Source organism: Myotis yumanensis, unplaced genomic scaffold (assembly GCF_028538775.1).
Source record: "Myotis yumanensis isolate MYYU_CA2020_CCGP unplaced genomic scaffold, mMyoYum1.0.hap1 SCAF_23, whole genome shotgun sequence".
NCBI lineage: Eukaryota > Metazoa > Chordata > Mammalia > Chiroptera > Vespertilionidae > Myotis > Myotis yumanensis.
In genome coordinates this window covers 14,475,316-14,489,607 of record NW_027223774.1, presented here as the reverse complement: position 1 = coordinate 14,489,607, position 14,292 = coordinate 14,475,316, and the positions used below count along the sequence as shown (strand labels likewise).

Below are 14,292 nucleotides of genomic sequence, written 5' to 3'. Positions count from 1 at the left end.
CAAAATTATAATGTTTTAATGTGAAAAAAGATAGAGGGGCAGAGCATTTGTGCCATCAAATGGACTCAGACCATCCCCACCCATCTCTCTTCTCCTCCATCCATCTCCTCTCTCCTGTATTTTTTCCATCTCAGTTGCAGCCTGGGACCCTCTGTCCTCTACAATTATTTCAGAGTAGTGGCCTGGTGCACGAATTCATGCACATTGAAAGGAAATTAATTAGAAGAAATATTTTAATATTGCTATTTGCCCTTTCTGTATAATAGAAGTATCAACCAAATTCACGATCAAAAATGACAGATGGAAACACATGAGTGTGAGTGACGCCAGCAAGAGCTTTATATGTATTGCATGTGCATTGGCCAACTTAGCCTTTCATGTATATAGAATAAACTTGCTTAATTAGACCTGCTTTCTGATTTAGCTAAACTTTTTTCCAGCCCAGTGAAGCAACCCAACTTCTCTTTTAGGTAATTGTCACCAACACAGGAGTAAATATCAACACAATGCAGGAGTGTTTGACTATATTCTGCGCAGTGAGAAAACATGAAGTCATTTTCAAAGTCCGCCATTTCTTACTTCTTTTCAGTTGGGTCAAGTTTCTAAGCTTTCTAAATCTTCATTTTTTGGCTAGTAAAAAGAAAATAGGATTCCACCGAGTCTCCTATCTAGATACTCCCAGACATCTGTGGGGATCAAATGAGATGAGGCACGGGAAAGCACTTCACAGTCTGGGCTCTGGGCTGCATTTTGTGCCATGGTGTCTCGGCAGCATCAGCTGCAATTTGGTGGGCTGTCCTCCAGGGTGGTGGCGGGACCTGTGTTCCACTTGGGGGAAGCCAAGTGTTGTTTTGTGGGCTCCAGGTCCATAGTGCCCTATCTCTCTGCATCACAGCAACTCCTGCATTGAGCGTCTGCCCCCTGGTGGTTAGTGCGTGTCATAGCAACCTGTTGAATGGAGGAAGGTCACTTAGCATATTAGCCATATATATATTAGAGGCCCAATGCATGACATTCATACACGGGGTGGGGAGTTCCCTCAGCCTGGTCTGTATCCTCTCACAATCCAGGACCCCACGGGGGATGTCCTGCCAGTTTAGGCGTGATCTGTAGCAGATCGGGCCTAAACGGGCAGTCAGACATCCCTCTCGCAATCTGGGACCACTGGCTCCTAACCACTCTCCTTCCTGCCTGATTGCCAGCCTGATTTTTGCCAACTGCTCGCCATCACCCTTAAATCCCTCTCGCAATCTGGGACCCCTAGCTCCTAACCGCTCAACTGCCTGCCTGCCCAATTGCCCCTAACTGCTTGCCTGCTTGATAGCCCCTAACTGCTCGCCATCACCACTAACTGCCTCTGCTTGCCTGACTGATCACCCCTACCCACTCTGCCTACCTGCCTGATGCCCCTAACTGCTCAACTGCCTTCCTGATCACCTCTAACAGCTCACCTGCCTGCCTGATCACCCCTGACCATTCTACCTGCCTACTTGATTGCCACTAACTGCTCGCCTGCCTGCCTGATTGCCCCTAGATGTCTTTGATTCTGCCCCTGCCATGGTGGCTTCTTCCGATGTACATCCAGTATGACATCCAGAAGTTCGTTCAGGTGTCCGTCCTAATTAGCATATGATGCTTTTATTATTATAGATAAGCAATGTTGGAAAATAATAAAAACAAAAACAACAATCAAATCAAACAAACTAATGTTAAGTGGCAACTGTGATCAGCATTCTTCAAAGGTATTTTACATGCATGGGCTAAGTCTGCCCTTTCAGTAATGGAAGGGGCAGGTGCACCCTTCCCCTCCACTCCCCCCAAGTGTCTAGTCATTAAGGTCAAGCCACTTCTTAATGTGTCTTTAATGATTTTTTTCTTTTTAGAGAGAGAGGGAGATGGACAGAGATAGAACATCGATGAGAGAGAAACATCAACATAAATTAGCTGCCTCCTGCACGCCCTCTGCTGGGGATAGAACCTGAAACCCAGGCATGTGCCCTGACTGGGAATGGACCCAGTGACCTCCTGGTGAATGGGTCAGCACTCAACCTATGAACCATACTGGCCAGGCAAAGCTCTGTTCTTACCTGTGTCTCTGAGCCACAGCTTGAGAACTGGAGGCAAAGACAGTGGAGGGCTTTTCTCAGAAGGCCCCCTCTGCTTTACAAAAAGGGCACTGGGAGAGGGTTAGTAGACCCTGGCCTTCATGGCTTGCTTCTCCCAACATGGAAAATCTTCACTACAAACAAGCTGGAGCCAAAGTGACAGAGAGCCCAGTATTCTGGGCCTGTTATCGCTGGGAGGAGCCTGGAATCAATGAGTGACATCTGAGTGGAGGGAAAAGTCCCTAACCTGTCAATCACACCTCCCTGAAATTACCCTCTGACACCTGGACCTGCGAGGTTGAGTAAGGCTGGCAGCCTTTCCCCCTGGAAGTGATGCTACCTGTAGTCCTTGACTGGGAGACTGAAGAAGGAGAACCTATCTTTATGGCTCCGCCCACTCATAGTTACTTTCCTCATACAGAGATGGGATGGGGGGTAGGCATGGGGGGAAGGGGTCGTAGGTCAGATGGCACAGATCTGCTTTTCTTACTGATACTTAGTATATGTTCTTGAATAAATGTTTCCTTATAATCCATTTACAGCGACAAACTTCTTTCTTGCTTCTCTGGGAACACAAGAGATTTTCTAAGTTCCTTAATTAGATAGTCCTTATGATGACTCCATTTAAGTTATAGTCTCAATTACTGACCCCAACATTATATAGGCCATGAGTGGTGACTTCACTAGTGACTAAAAGCTCCCACAGCCACTGTTACATCTCTCCCTGGGCTGCTCAGGCCCCAGAACACAGGTTACGCTCTGGCTTCCAGGCCCCCTATTTTTGGCACTGGTGAATTTGTGTCTCATTCACCCAACTATTAACTGAAAGACTTTTCTACAATATATGCCTTTTGAAAAGTGTCTGAGAGCCAAGTATGCGTCAGTGTCTGCACTTAGGACCGATGCCAAGACAAATAACACAGTCCAGCTTGTCTTCCCAAAGTTTAGAGTCCCCCAGGGAGATGGGCAGTTGAGTTGCAAGTAGAGAGTGAAAGCCTGGGAGAACATGACCAGAGATCCTTCTTCTTGAGGGGTCAGAGAATATCTCCAGAAAGAAATAACATTTTAGTGAAGTCAGAAAAGACAAACTGTCTGTGGCAGGCACCAGCCCTCTCTGGCCTCAAGGCCCCTCCTGCCCCAGCGGCCTCCCCACACCTTTGCCATTCAATCAAGCCCACAGAAAGGACAGCTATGATGTGTGCTGATGCTTCAGGGTCTGGAGAAGGAGAGGGCTGTATGTGAAGATCCTGTGTGATCCAGCTGGTCATGCAGACCGCCTCCCACCTGAAAGATGGTTTCTTTTGGGAAAGGACAACAAAGTCACACCTGCAGAGAAAGCGGTTTATTGCCAGGTGAGGGGGACTCAAGTTGCAGGGAAAGGATGACACCTCTGTCACTCAGAGTATGCCCTCCATGCTTGCGATGTCTTGGTTTTCTGTGCTTTGTGTTCAAAGGCTTCACTGAATCCATGGCTGTGGGTAGGGTCACTCTAGGGACATGAAACACGGTCTTGATGTCAATGTGAATGAGTTCTATTGATTACTTCCAATCATTCCCTGGAGTGTTTCTTTTCTCTGTTTCTCCCTGCTCTCCCCCAGCACTACTCCAGCTCTCTCACACTCCCTCAAAAGACTGTGCATTGCACTCTCTCTTCCCCTCCTGCCTTCTCTCGCTCTACTTTCTCTTACCCCTAATCCTCCCCAATCCTTCCTTCCATGTCTTATCTGCAAACTCTGTTTCTTCTTCCTTTTCTAAATCTCCTCTCTCCATTGTTTGCATTCTGTCTTTGTCTTTTATTCTTTTTAATTTTGCTCCCTTTTTCTTTCCTGTCAAAACATCTGCCCTTGCCCTTCCTCCTGTCCCCTTCCTCCTCCTCCCACACCTCCAAGTCTCCTCCAGCTCTCCACATAAGCTGACTCCATCTCTCTAACCAACTCTGTCCTTCCCTACTCATCCCTGTCTTTTCTCCTCCTCCCCAGACGCTCTTACCCTGTGTTACTACTAGTAGCAGTACTTCCAAGCTCCATCCTTGTCGTAGTTTTCAGTGACTGAGCACCACGACTTTTTCATGAAACTCCCTTCGGTTGTGCAGCTGTCATACATTTTGTCCTTATAGTTAAAGGGGAAGAAACATGGGGCAAAGTCTGAAAAGCAGAAAAAAGAGTGTGAAAATTAGCGGTGGTGAGGTTATGTTAGTCTTAGCAAGAGAAAGGGGATGGAATGGAACACAGGGGCTGGGTGAGGTGATGATTGAGGCTTCCACCTGGGAGTCAATTATAGAAATCCCCCACATGCTCCTCACGTGAGGAAAAGCAGCATACTTACCATCCTTTGTGCAATATTTCCATTTCCCTGAAAATGGTTCTTCTAGGGAACACCAATTGTGTAGAGAGTCCTTGCGAGTGCAATCATAATACGTCTTGCCTTCATAGGTAAACGGGAAAACACAGGCATCCACTGAAAAATGAAGCAGGCATTGTTCTCCTCACAGCTTTTAAGCATCATGGGCTCTTCAGTGATTCTGGCTACGTTTCTCTTCAGGCCAGCCCACCCCAACAAAGGGCCTGCGCATCCAGAGCCCCCTGCTAAGCACCAGGGGTATCCAGATCCATATGGCCTGGTGCCTGTCCTGTGACAGTTGTAATGTCCCGTGACTTTATTTACCCAGAGACATTTATTTCTTGTGGGCATTGGAGTTCCAGGAGACAGAGAAGCATACCAGACCACAAAGCAGCCTGATTTAGGATTATACTTTCTTTTAATCCTTACCGGAGAATATGTTTTTACTGATTTTTAGACACAGAAGAAGGGAGGAAGGGAGAGACAGAGAGAAACATCCCTCAGTTGCCTCCCGTACACCTCCTGACAGGGGATCAAACCTGGAACCTATAAGTATGTGCCCTGACACCGAATCAAACCTACCTTTTTCTGATCCTCCAACCGGCGGAGCCACCGGGCCAGGGGTAGGATTATTCTTTACAGGCTGCTGATTTTTTGTGTCTGGAGTTCCTGCTTTACCCGATTTAGCAGCCGTCTTTGAAGTCGGTGTCACATCTATGAACACAGGTAATGTCTTCTTATTATCATTAATAATCTGCCTCACACCATTCAGAAGATCAATAACAAGCCACATTCACAGGGTAACAAAATGAGTTTCAGCGTGCACTGACTTTGGCACTTGAATAGATTGAAGAGGGAAACTATGGAAACCAGAGAGGGCTTCGTGGACAAGGCATCTTTGGCTTGAATGAATTCTCTCAGCTGCATCACTGAATTTACTGGTGGCAAAGCTCGCCTCTCTGCAACTCATGTGCCTATTTCTCTTTGAATTACCTCTGCCCCACCCAGTGCTGCCTGTGCTTCTTGGACAGGCTCCCTGAGTAGAACACCATCCCTTGGAATGAGGCCTGATCCTGAGACTCCAGCCCCACTATCTACCAGTGGCTTGATCTTAATGACTAGACACCTGGGGAGAGGGGGAGGGGAGGGATGCACCTGCCCCTCCGATTACTGACAGGGCAGACTTAGCCCATGCATGTAAAATACCTTTGAAGAATGCTGATCACGATTGCCACCTAACATTAGTATGTTTGATTTGATTGTTGTTTTTGTTTTCATTATTTTCCAACATTGCTTATCTATAATAATAAAAGTGTAATATGCTAATTAGACTGGACAGCTGAACGAAATTCCAGATGTCATTCCGGACATCCATCTGGATGAAGCCACCATGGCAAGGGCCAAGGCAAAGGCAGTTAGGGGCAATCAGGTAGACAGGCAAGCAGTTAGAGGCAATCAAGCAGGCAAGCAGAAGGGTCAGGGGCAATCAGGCAGGCATGCAGAAAGGTTAGGAGCAAAAAGGCAAGCAGGCAGAAGGGGTAGGGGATATCAGGCAGGCAGGTGGACCTTTAGGGGAGATTAGGAAGGCAGGTGAGCAGTTAGGGGCATCAGACAGGTAGGCAGAGTGGTTAGGGGTGATCAGTAAGGCAAGCAGAGGCAGTTAGGGGTGATGGCGAGGAGTTAGGAGAAATCAGGCAGGAAAGTAATTAGGTGCGATCAGGCAGGCAGGAGAGTTGTTAAGGGCAATCAGGCAGGCAGGCAGGTTAGCGGTTAGAAGCCAGTGGTCCCGGATTGCAAGAGGGATGTCCAACTGCTGGTTTATGCCCCTTCTGCTGCAGATCGGGCCTAAACTAGCAGGAAATCCCCCGAGGGATCCCGGATTTTGAGAGGGTGCAGGCCGGGCTGAAGGACCTCCACACCCCCCGTGCATGAATGTCATGCACTGGGCCTCTAATATATATATGGCTAATATATGTGTCCTTCCCTCCATTCGACGGGTTGCTATGACACGCACCAAACACCAAGGGGCAGACGCTCAATGCAGGAGTTGCTGTGACGCATAGAGAAATGACACCATGGACCTGGCACCCACAAAGCAACACTCAGCTTCCCCCAAGGGGAACACAGGCCCCCCTACCACCCCAGAAGGACATCCCAGCAAATTGCACCTGATGCTGCTGAGACCCATGGCAAACATGCAGCCCAGAGCCCAGACCAGTCCTGAAATGGTCGCTGTGGGCACCGGGTAATGACCTCACATAGCAAGGCCTGGCTTTCTCGCCCTAGCGATGGCTAGCCTCCTTGCATTTTCTTCAGCCCAAGAACATGACTTGCTTTATAGCCAGGTGGAAACACTTTACACTGTAATCAAATGTCTGTGAAGTGTTTTCCTGTGCCTCATCTCTTTTGACCCACACTAAAGTCCGGGAGTAGGTAGATAGGAGACTATTTTCTTTTCAATAGCCAGAGAATGAAGATTTAAAAAGCTTAGAAACATGCCTTAACCGGTTTAGCTCAGTGGATAGAGCATCGGCCTGCGGACTCAAGGGTCCCAGGTTCGATTCCAGTCAAGGGCATGTACCTTGGCTGCGGGCACATCCCCAGTGGGGAGTGTGCAGGAGGCAGCTGATCGATGTTTCTAACTCTCTATCCCTCTCCCTTCCTCTCTGTAAAAAATCAATAAAATATATATTTAAAAAAAAAAAAAAAAAAAAAGCTTAGAAACTTGACCCGACTGAAAAGAAATAAGAAATGGTGGACCTTGAAAATGACTTCAGGTTTTCTCACTGCGCAGAATATAGTCAAACACTCCTGCAGTTAAATATTTCACCCTTTGTTTTCCCTGCGTGATCTACAATAATCTGCTTCGTGTTGATATTTACTGCTGTGTTGGTGACAACTACCTAAAAGAGAAGTTGGGGTGCTTCACTGGGCTGGAAAAAAAGTTTAGCTAAATCAGAAAGCAGGTCTAATTAAGCAAGTTTATTCTATATACATGAAAGGCTAAGTTGACCAATGCACATGCAATACATATAAAGCTCTTGCTGGCGTCACTCGCACTCATGTGTTTCCATCTGTCATTTTTAATCGTGAATTTGGTTGATACTTCTATTATACAGAAAGGGCAAATAGCAATATTAAAATATTTCTTCTAATTAATTTCCTTTCAATGTGCATGAATTCGTGCACCAGGCCACTACTCTGAGATAATTGCAGAGGACAGAGGGTCCCAGGCTGCAACTGAGCTGGAAAAAATACAGGGGGAGAGGAGATGGATGGAGGAGAAGAGAGATGGGTGGGGATGGTCTGAGTCCATTTGATGGCACAAATGCTCTGCAGCTCTAACTTTTTTCACATTAAAACATTATAATTTTGTACTGTGGTAAGAACACCAAGTGTAAGCTCCATTGATCTGCTCTACAACATAGTGATTTAGTTAACAACACTTTATTTTCTTCACATTTTGAAGGCCATTCTAATAGAAACGGGTACAGGAGAAGGCTGCAAGACATCCCAGATGAGTAAGAATCTTACACTTTCTGATTGCAATCATACTGACAGCTAAGGGTTAAATGGCCAAATGGGACTCAATCTGTACCACATTAATGGTGCATGTGCCCTGACAATATGGCTTCTCTGTTATCCCGAACATGTATCCCTATTTACATCAAAAACTCACTGTGAACAATATATGGAACCTTGTGTGTAGGTCTGGAATACTGGAAAGCAAATTTAGGAATGAGGCAGCTGTTGTGGGGATTGATAGTTAATAATACTATGAGCTTTTGAGTAAGACTGACTAGGCTTACACTTCAGAGACTTGTTTAAGAAAAAACAAGTCCTTACTAGAATTTGGCCACCCTGGGCAATGTGGCTTAGTTAGTTGGAGCATTGTCCCATGCACCAAAGGGTCAAGGGTTCAATTCCCAGTCAGGGCACTTATATAGATAGGGGGTTCAGTCCCAGTTGGGGCCCATACTGAAGGCAACCAATCAATTTCTCTCTCTCTCTCTCTCTCTCTCTCTCTGTCTCTCTATCTTTTTCTCTCTTTAACATCAATAAAAACATATCCTCAGATGAGGATTAAAAAAAACAAAACAGTGTTTGGACCTTGAGGCACACTCAAGAATATTATTATTATTTACTAGAGACCCAGCTCACAAAATCGTGCATGGGTAGAGTCCTCAGGCCTAGCCTGTGATCAGGGCCATCTTCTCCAGCTGCTGGCAGCCAGCCCCATCCCCTACCACCACCCACCCCATTTCCCCATTCTCCATCCAGCAATGGGAGCCTGACAGCCAGGGAGGGACCAAGAGGTCGGCCGTTCCCGCCCACTTGCCGGCCCCACCCCTGCCATCGGTCACCCTTTGTGTGGGGGGCAACTGGCCAGGCGGGGACCTTGGCCTGGTGCCACACGCATTCCCGCCACCCACCCCGGGTCCCCATTCACAATCGGTGCCTGCAGACCTGAAAAAGGGACTGAGAGGTGGTCAGTGCACCTCATAGTGACTGGTTGAGAAGTCGTTCTGGTCATTTTGCCATTATGGTCACTGGGCTTTTATTATATAGGATTATTATTAATACTAGTGGCCTGGTGCACAAAATTCACGCACGGGAGGGGGGGTGTTGTTCAATCCGGCCTGCACTCTCTCCAATCTGGGACCCCTTGGGGGATGTCAGACTGCCGGTTTAGGCTGGATCCCACAGGGCAGTCAGACATTTCTCTCAAAATCCAGAACCACTGGCTCCTAACCACTCACCTGCCTGCATGCCTAGTCACCCCTAACCATTCTGCTTGCCAGCCTGATCACCCCTAACTGCCTCCCATTGCTGACCTAATCGCCCCCAACTGACCCCCTGCTGACAGTGCTTGCATCCTACTGCCCCCCAATGCCTGCCTTCTCGCCCCCAACTTCCCTCCTCCCGGCCTGCTCACACCCAACTGCCCCCACCCCCGTTGGCTTGCTCACCCCCAAGTGACCCCCTCTGCCGGGCAGCTTGCCCCCAACTGCCCCCTCCCCAGACTGGTCACCCCTAACCACCTCTGCCTCGGCTCTGTCACTATGGCTTTGTCTGGATGGATGTCTGGAAGGTCCTCCAGAAGGTCTCCCGATCTAATTAACATATTACTCTTTTATTAGTATAGATTATTATTAATTTTACCATTCAACCCATGTCTGGTGCACTTTCTTCCACACCACTCTCAGCCCCTCTCCCCTCCCTTACCTGCATTCACATGGCCCACTTGGAGAAATACATAGGCACCAATGCAGATGAGAAAGATTCCCACGTTCGGTACCATGGCTGCTGGCCTTCCCGTGACTGAACTTCAGCCTCTGTCACCTCCTTATATAACGTGCTTCCCTCACACCACCCCCTGCAACCGGATAAGAATCAACCTCCCCAGAGCCGTGCATGTGTGTTCCTAAGCCTGAGAGCATAAAGTTCAAGATTATCTCTCAGCTGAAACCACAGGACATTGGCTCATGGCTTCATTTCCCTGAGTCTCAATAGCTTAAAATGCATTTAAAACGAGGCAGAGAAGTTTGTAAAATCCCTTTGTTTTAGTGTTTCATGACCAGGCAAAAGGGAGAGGGAAAGATGAAAAGGACCAACTGCTCTCACAGGGTGTTCAACCCCATGGATATGGACAAGAACTTGGTAAAGGCCATGGAAGTGGGAGGGTGGAGGTGGGCAAAGAAGGGAAGGGGGACTCCTGTAATAATGTCAACATCAAAAATTTTTAATTAAAAAAATACTAAAATGGTCCTGCTGGCATGGCTCAGTGGTTGAGCATTGACCTGTGAAGCAGGAGATCACAGTTCGAATCCAAGTCAGGACATATGCCCAGGTTGCAGACTCCATCTCCACTAGAGGGAGTGCAGGAGGCAGCCAATCAGTGATTCTCTCTCCTCATTGAGGTTTCTCTCGCTCTTTCTCTCCCTTCCTCTCTAAAATCAATAAAAATATATTTTTTAAAAATACTAAAATGAATAAATAAAATAAGTTAAAAAGAACAGAATCCATTTTTCTCTTTTTATTGATTACGGTATTACAAATGTGTCCTATCCCCCCAATGTCCCCTCATCCCCCCAATCTGCACTCACCCCTCACCCCCTGTTGTCTACATCCATTGCTTATGCTTATATGCATGCATGCAAGTGCTTTGGTTGATCTCTCCCCTTCACCCCCACCCTCCCCTACTTTTCCTCTGAGTTTTCAGCATCTGATCGATGCTTCTCTGTCTCTACATCTGTTTTTGTTCATGGGTTTATGTTGTTCATTGTAATCCACAAATGAGGAGAGCATGTGATATTTATCTTTCTCTGACTGACTTATTTCACTTAGCATAATGCTCTCCAGCTCCATCCATGCTGTTGCAAATGGTAGGAGTTCCTTCCTTTTTACAGCAGCATAGTATTCCATTGTGTAGATGTGCCAAAGTTTTTTAATCCATTCATCTGCTGATGGGCACTTAGGCTGATCCCAAATCTTAGGTATTGTAAATTGTGCTGCTATGAACGTGGGGGTGCATATATCCTTTCTGATTGGTGTTTCTGTTTTCTTGGGATATATTCCTAGAAGTGGGATCACTGGGTCAAATGGAAGTTTCATTTGTAGTTATTTAAGGAAACTCCATACTGTTCTCCACAGTGGCTGAACCAGTCTGCATTCCCACCAGCAGTGAACAAGGGTTTCTTTTTCTCTGCATCCTCACCAGCATTTGTCACTTGTTGATTTGTTGATGATAGCCATTCTGAAAGGTGTGAGGTGGTACCTCATTGTTGTTTTGATTTGCATCTCTCAGATGATTAGTGACTTTGAGCGTGTTTCCATATGTCTCTCAGCCTTATGTATGTCCTCTTTCAAAAAGAGTCTATTTAGGTCCGTTGCCCATTTTTTGATTGGGCTGTTTATCTTCCTTTTGTTAAGTTGCATGAGTTCCCTGTAAATGTTGGAGATTAAACCTTTATCAGAGATATCATTGGCAAATATGTTCTCCTATGCAGTGGGTTTTTTTGTTGTTTTGTTGAGCAGAAGCTGTGCAGAAGCTTTTTATTTTGATATAGTCCCATTTGTTTATTTTCTCTTTAGTTTCCATTGCCCTAGAAACTATGTCAGTAAAGAAATTCCTTCAGCATATGAGATTTTGCTACCTGTGGATTCCTCTAATATTTTTATGGTTTCCCGTCTTATGTTTAGCGCAGATGCACTAAAGCACTCTGAAGGGCCTGGAACGCTTAATTGAAGCGTCTTTGGACAGGTATCCTGGGTGGGTGAATTCAGAATTTCTACTGCCCAGGGGAGCATGTCCCTATTAGTCCAAGATCGGACCCAGCAGAGGCTCACTGCGACTTCTCAAAGTGGCCTGTGGCTAGATGGGCTCAGGGGGAGTGAGCAACTGTATTAGGGCCTCTGAGGGGCCCTGATGCTGAAGGGCCCTGGCACTGAAATTGCACAGCTGGGTATGTGTGGACAGTAATTTAGGCAGAAGGAATTCAGAATTTCTACTGGGGGGGCAGTGCGCCTGTGTCTGTACAAAATCACATCCAGTTGGGGCTCACGGTGACTCCTAAGAGAAGTCTATGGAGTGGTGTGCCTCAGAGACCTTGAGACGGGCGAATGCGGAGGTCTGCCGCTGAGGAGGGGGAGGCTGCACTTACTGCTGCTGGCGTGGTACACCTTTGAAGGTGGAGATCCCAGGGTCTGCGAGTCTGCAGGTGGGCAGCAGGATTTTGACTGGAGTGTCCCAGGCGTGTCTGGGTGGTGGTGCTGATGAGTTCCTAGAAGAGGTCCCTCTCCCCTTTAAGATGGCATGGGATCCGTGCCCTAGTCCAGAATCCATTTTATTTCCTGACTATAGACTCCCCATCAGAAGCCCAACCAGCTCGCCTGTCAGAGTCTCAGAGAAGTGTGAGAAGACAGCCATGCAACTCTCCATTTAGGAGGAAAATGAGGCTCAGGGAACTCCTCAAAGGCACAGGGTGAGTTAAAACCACCCAGCTGCCCTACCTGGTTTGGCTCAGTGGGTAGAATGTGGGCCTGAGGACTGAAGGGTCTCGGGTTCAATCTGGACAAGAGCACATACCTCCATTGCAGGCTTGATACCCAGCCTTGGTCAGACACGTGTGGGAGGCTACCAATCGATGTGTCTCTCTCACATCAATGTTTCTATCTCTGTCTTTCCCTCTGCCTTCCACTCTCTCTCAAAATCAATGGGAAAAAAAATATCCTTGGGTGAGGATTAACCAAGAAACATTTTTTAATAATTAAATAAATAAAACCACCCAGCCTCGGGGACATTCTCAGAGTGGGAGTTTCCCTGCCACATTCACACGTGACCATATTTATCTCCTCCAAAAGGCTTCGCTACCCTGGCTCAAAGTTCAAGTAACACTGGAAACACGGCTCATTTTCTAGACCAGAAAGGCCTAGAGCCCTCATTTACTTGTTATGAAATACTTCTCTTCCTCTGAGCCTCAGTCTCCTCACTTGCAAAATGCACATCACAATCCCTTTCTCTCAGGACAATGTGAGTTCTATATATTCAGAGCTTTAAGCTGGTGTGGCTACTCTACAAACAGCAGGCGCTCTGTGAAAGCTACCTCACCCTGGTGTGAATCCATGGGCCATTTGTTTACCGCAGTAAACAAAGAATAAAATATTTAGGAATGGACTTAGCAAAAGAAGTTTAAAAGTATACTCCACAAACTACAGCACATGGTTGAAAGATATTAAAGAAGATCTAGCCCACTTGGCGTGGCTCAGTGGTTGAGCATCAACCTATGAACCAGGTGGTCATGGTTCGATTCCCAGTCAAGGAACATGCCCAGGTTGCAGGTTCAACCCCCAGTGTGGGGCGTGCAGGAGGCAGCCGATCAATGATTCTCTGAGTATTAGTGTTTCTTTCTCTCTCTTCCTCTCCCTTCCTTTCTCTGAAATCAATAAAAACTTTTTAAAAAGTAAAAAAGAAAGATAAAGTAGACTTACTATATAACCCTAAAATCCCACTTGTAGATATATGCTCAGGTTAGTAGGAAAAACTATGTCTTCCTCTTGTGTTTCTCCCTTACTCTCACACAATTACCTCACTCAGGAATTTTGTAAATATATATTATTGATTTTTTTACAGAGAGAAAGGGATAGAAAGTTAGAAACATTGATGATGAGAGAGAAACATCCATCAGCTGCCTCCTGCACACTCCCTATTGGGGATGTGCCCGCAACCAGGGTACATGCCCTTAACTGGAATCGAACCTGGGACCCTTCAATCCTCAGGGCGAGGCTCTATGCACTGAGCCAAACTGGTTAGGGCCCCACTCAGCACTTTTGACACCACAACTGTAAAGGTTTTCTCATATCAAACAATTCTATGACACTGGCTGGGTGTCCTTTTATTTAACTCCAGTCTGACACTAGCTACTTGGGCATAGTATCAGATTCCACAGGTTAAGGGCTCAGTCCCCCAAGACTTCAGATGCCAATCACAAGCCCAGGTGGTCACCTGTACTTCTAGCCAATAAGCTATAAATCAGAGGTTCCACTGACCCCTGGTTGGGTTTAATTTATTTGCAAGAGCAGCTCACAGAACTTGGGGAAGCAGTTTACTTACATTTACCAGTGTATTATAAAAAAGATATGATAGCCCTAGCCAGTTTGGCTCAGTAGATAGAACATCGGCCTACAGACCAAAGGGTCCCAGGTTTGATTCCGGTCAAGAGCATGTACCTTGGTTGCAAGCTTCTCCCCAGCCTGAGCCCTAGCAGGGATCCTTCAGGAAGCAACCAATTGATGTGTTTCTCTCACATCGATGTTTCTGTCTTTTCCTCTCTCTTTCACTCTCCCT

The 14,292-nt window shown here is 46.7% G+C and overlaps 1 protein-coding gene across 1 annotated transcript; it reads right to left on the bottom strand.

The window, feature by feature from the left end:
- Window positions 1-3,458: 3,458 nt before the first annotated feature.
- On the bottom strand, window positions 3,459-9,751 carry LOC139000083 (seminal plasma protein HSP-1-like). The gene is made up of 5 exons (XM_070402348.1): window positions 9,672-9,751; window positions 5,028-5,159; window positions 4,431-4,562; window positions 4,095-4,249; window positions 3,459-3,594 (listed from the first exon to the last, which is right to left on the bottom strand). The coding sequence occupies exons 1-4, from the start codon at window positions 9,745-9,747 to the stop codon at window positions 4,107-4,109; spliced, it is 483 nt and encodes a 160-aa protein (XP_070258449.1). The 5' UTR covers window positions 9,748-9,751; the 3' UTR covers window positions 3,459-3,594; window positions 4,095-4,106.
- Between the last annotated feature and the right edge of the window lie 4,541 nt (window positions 9,752-14,292).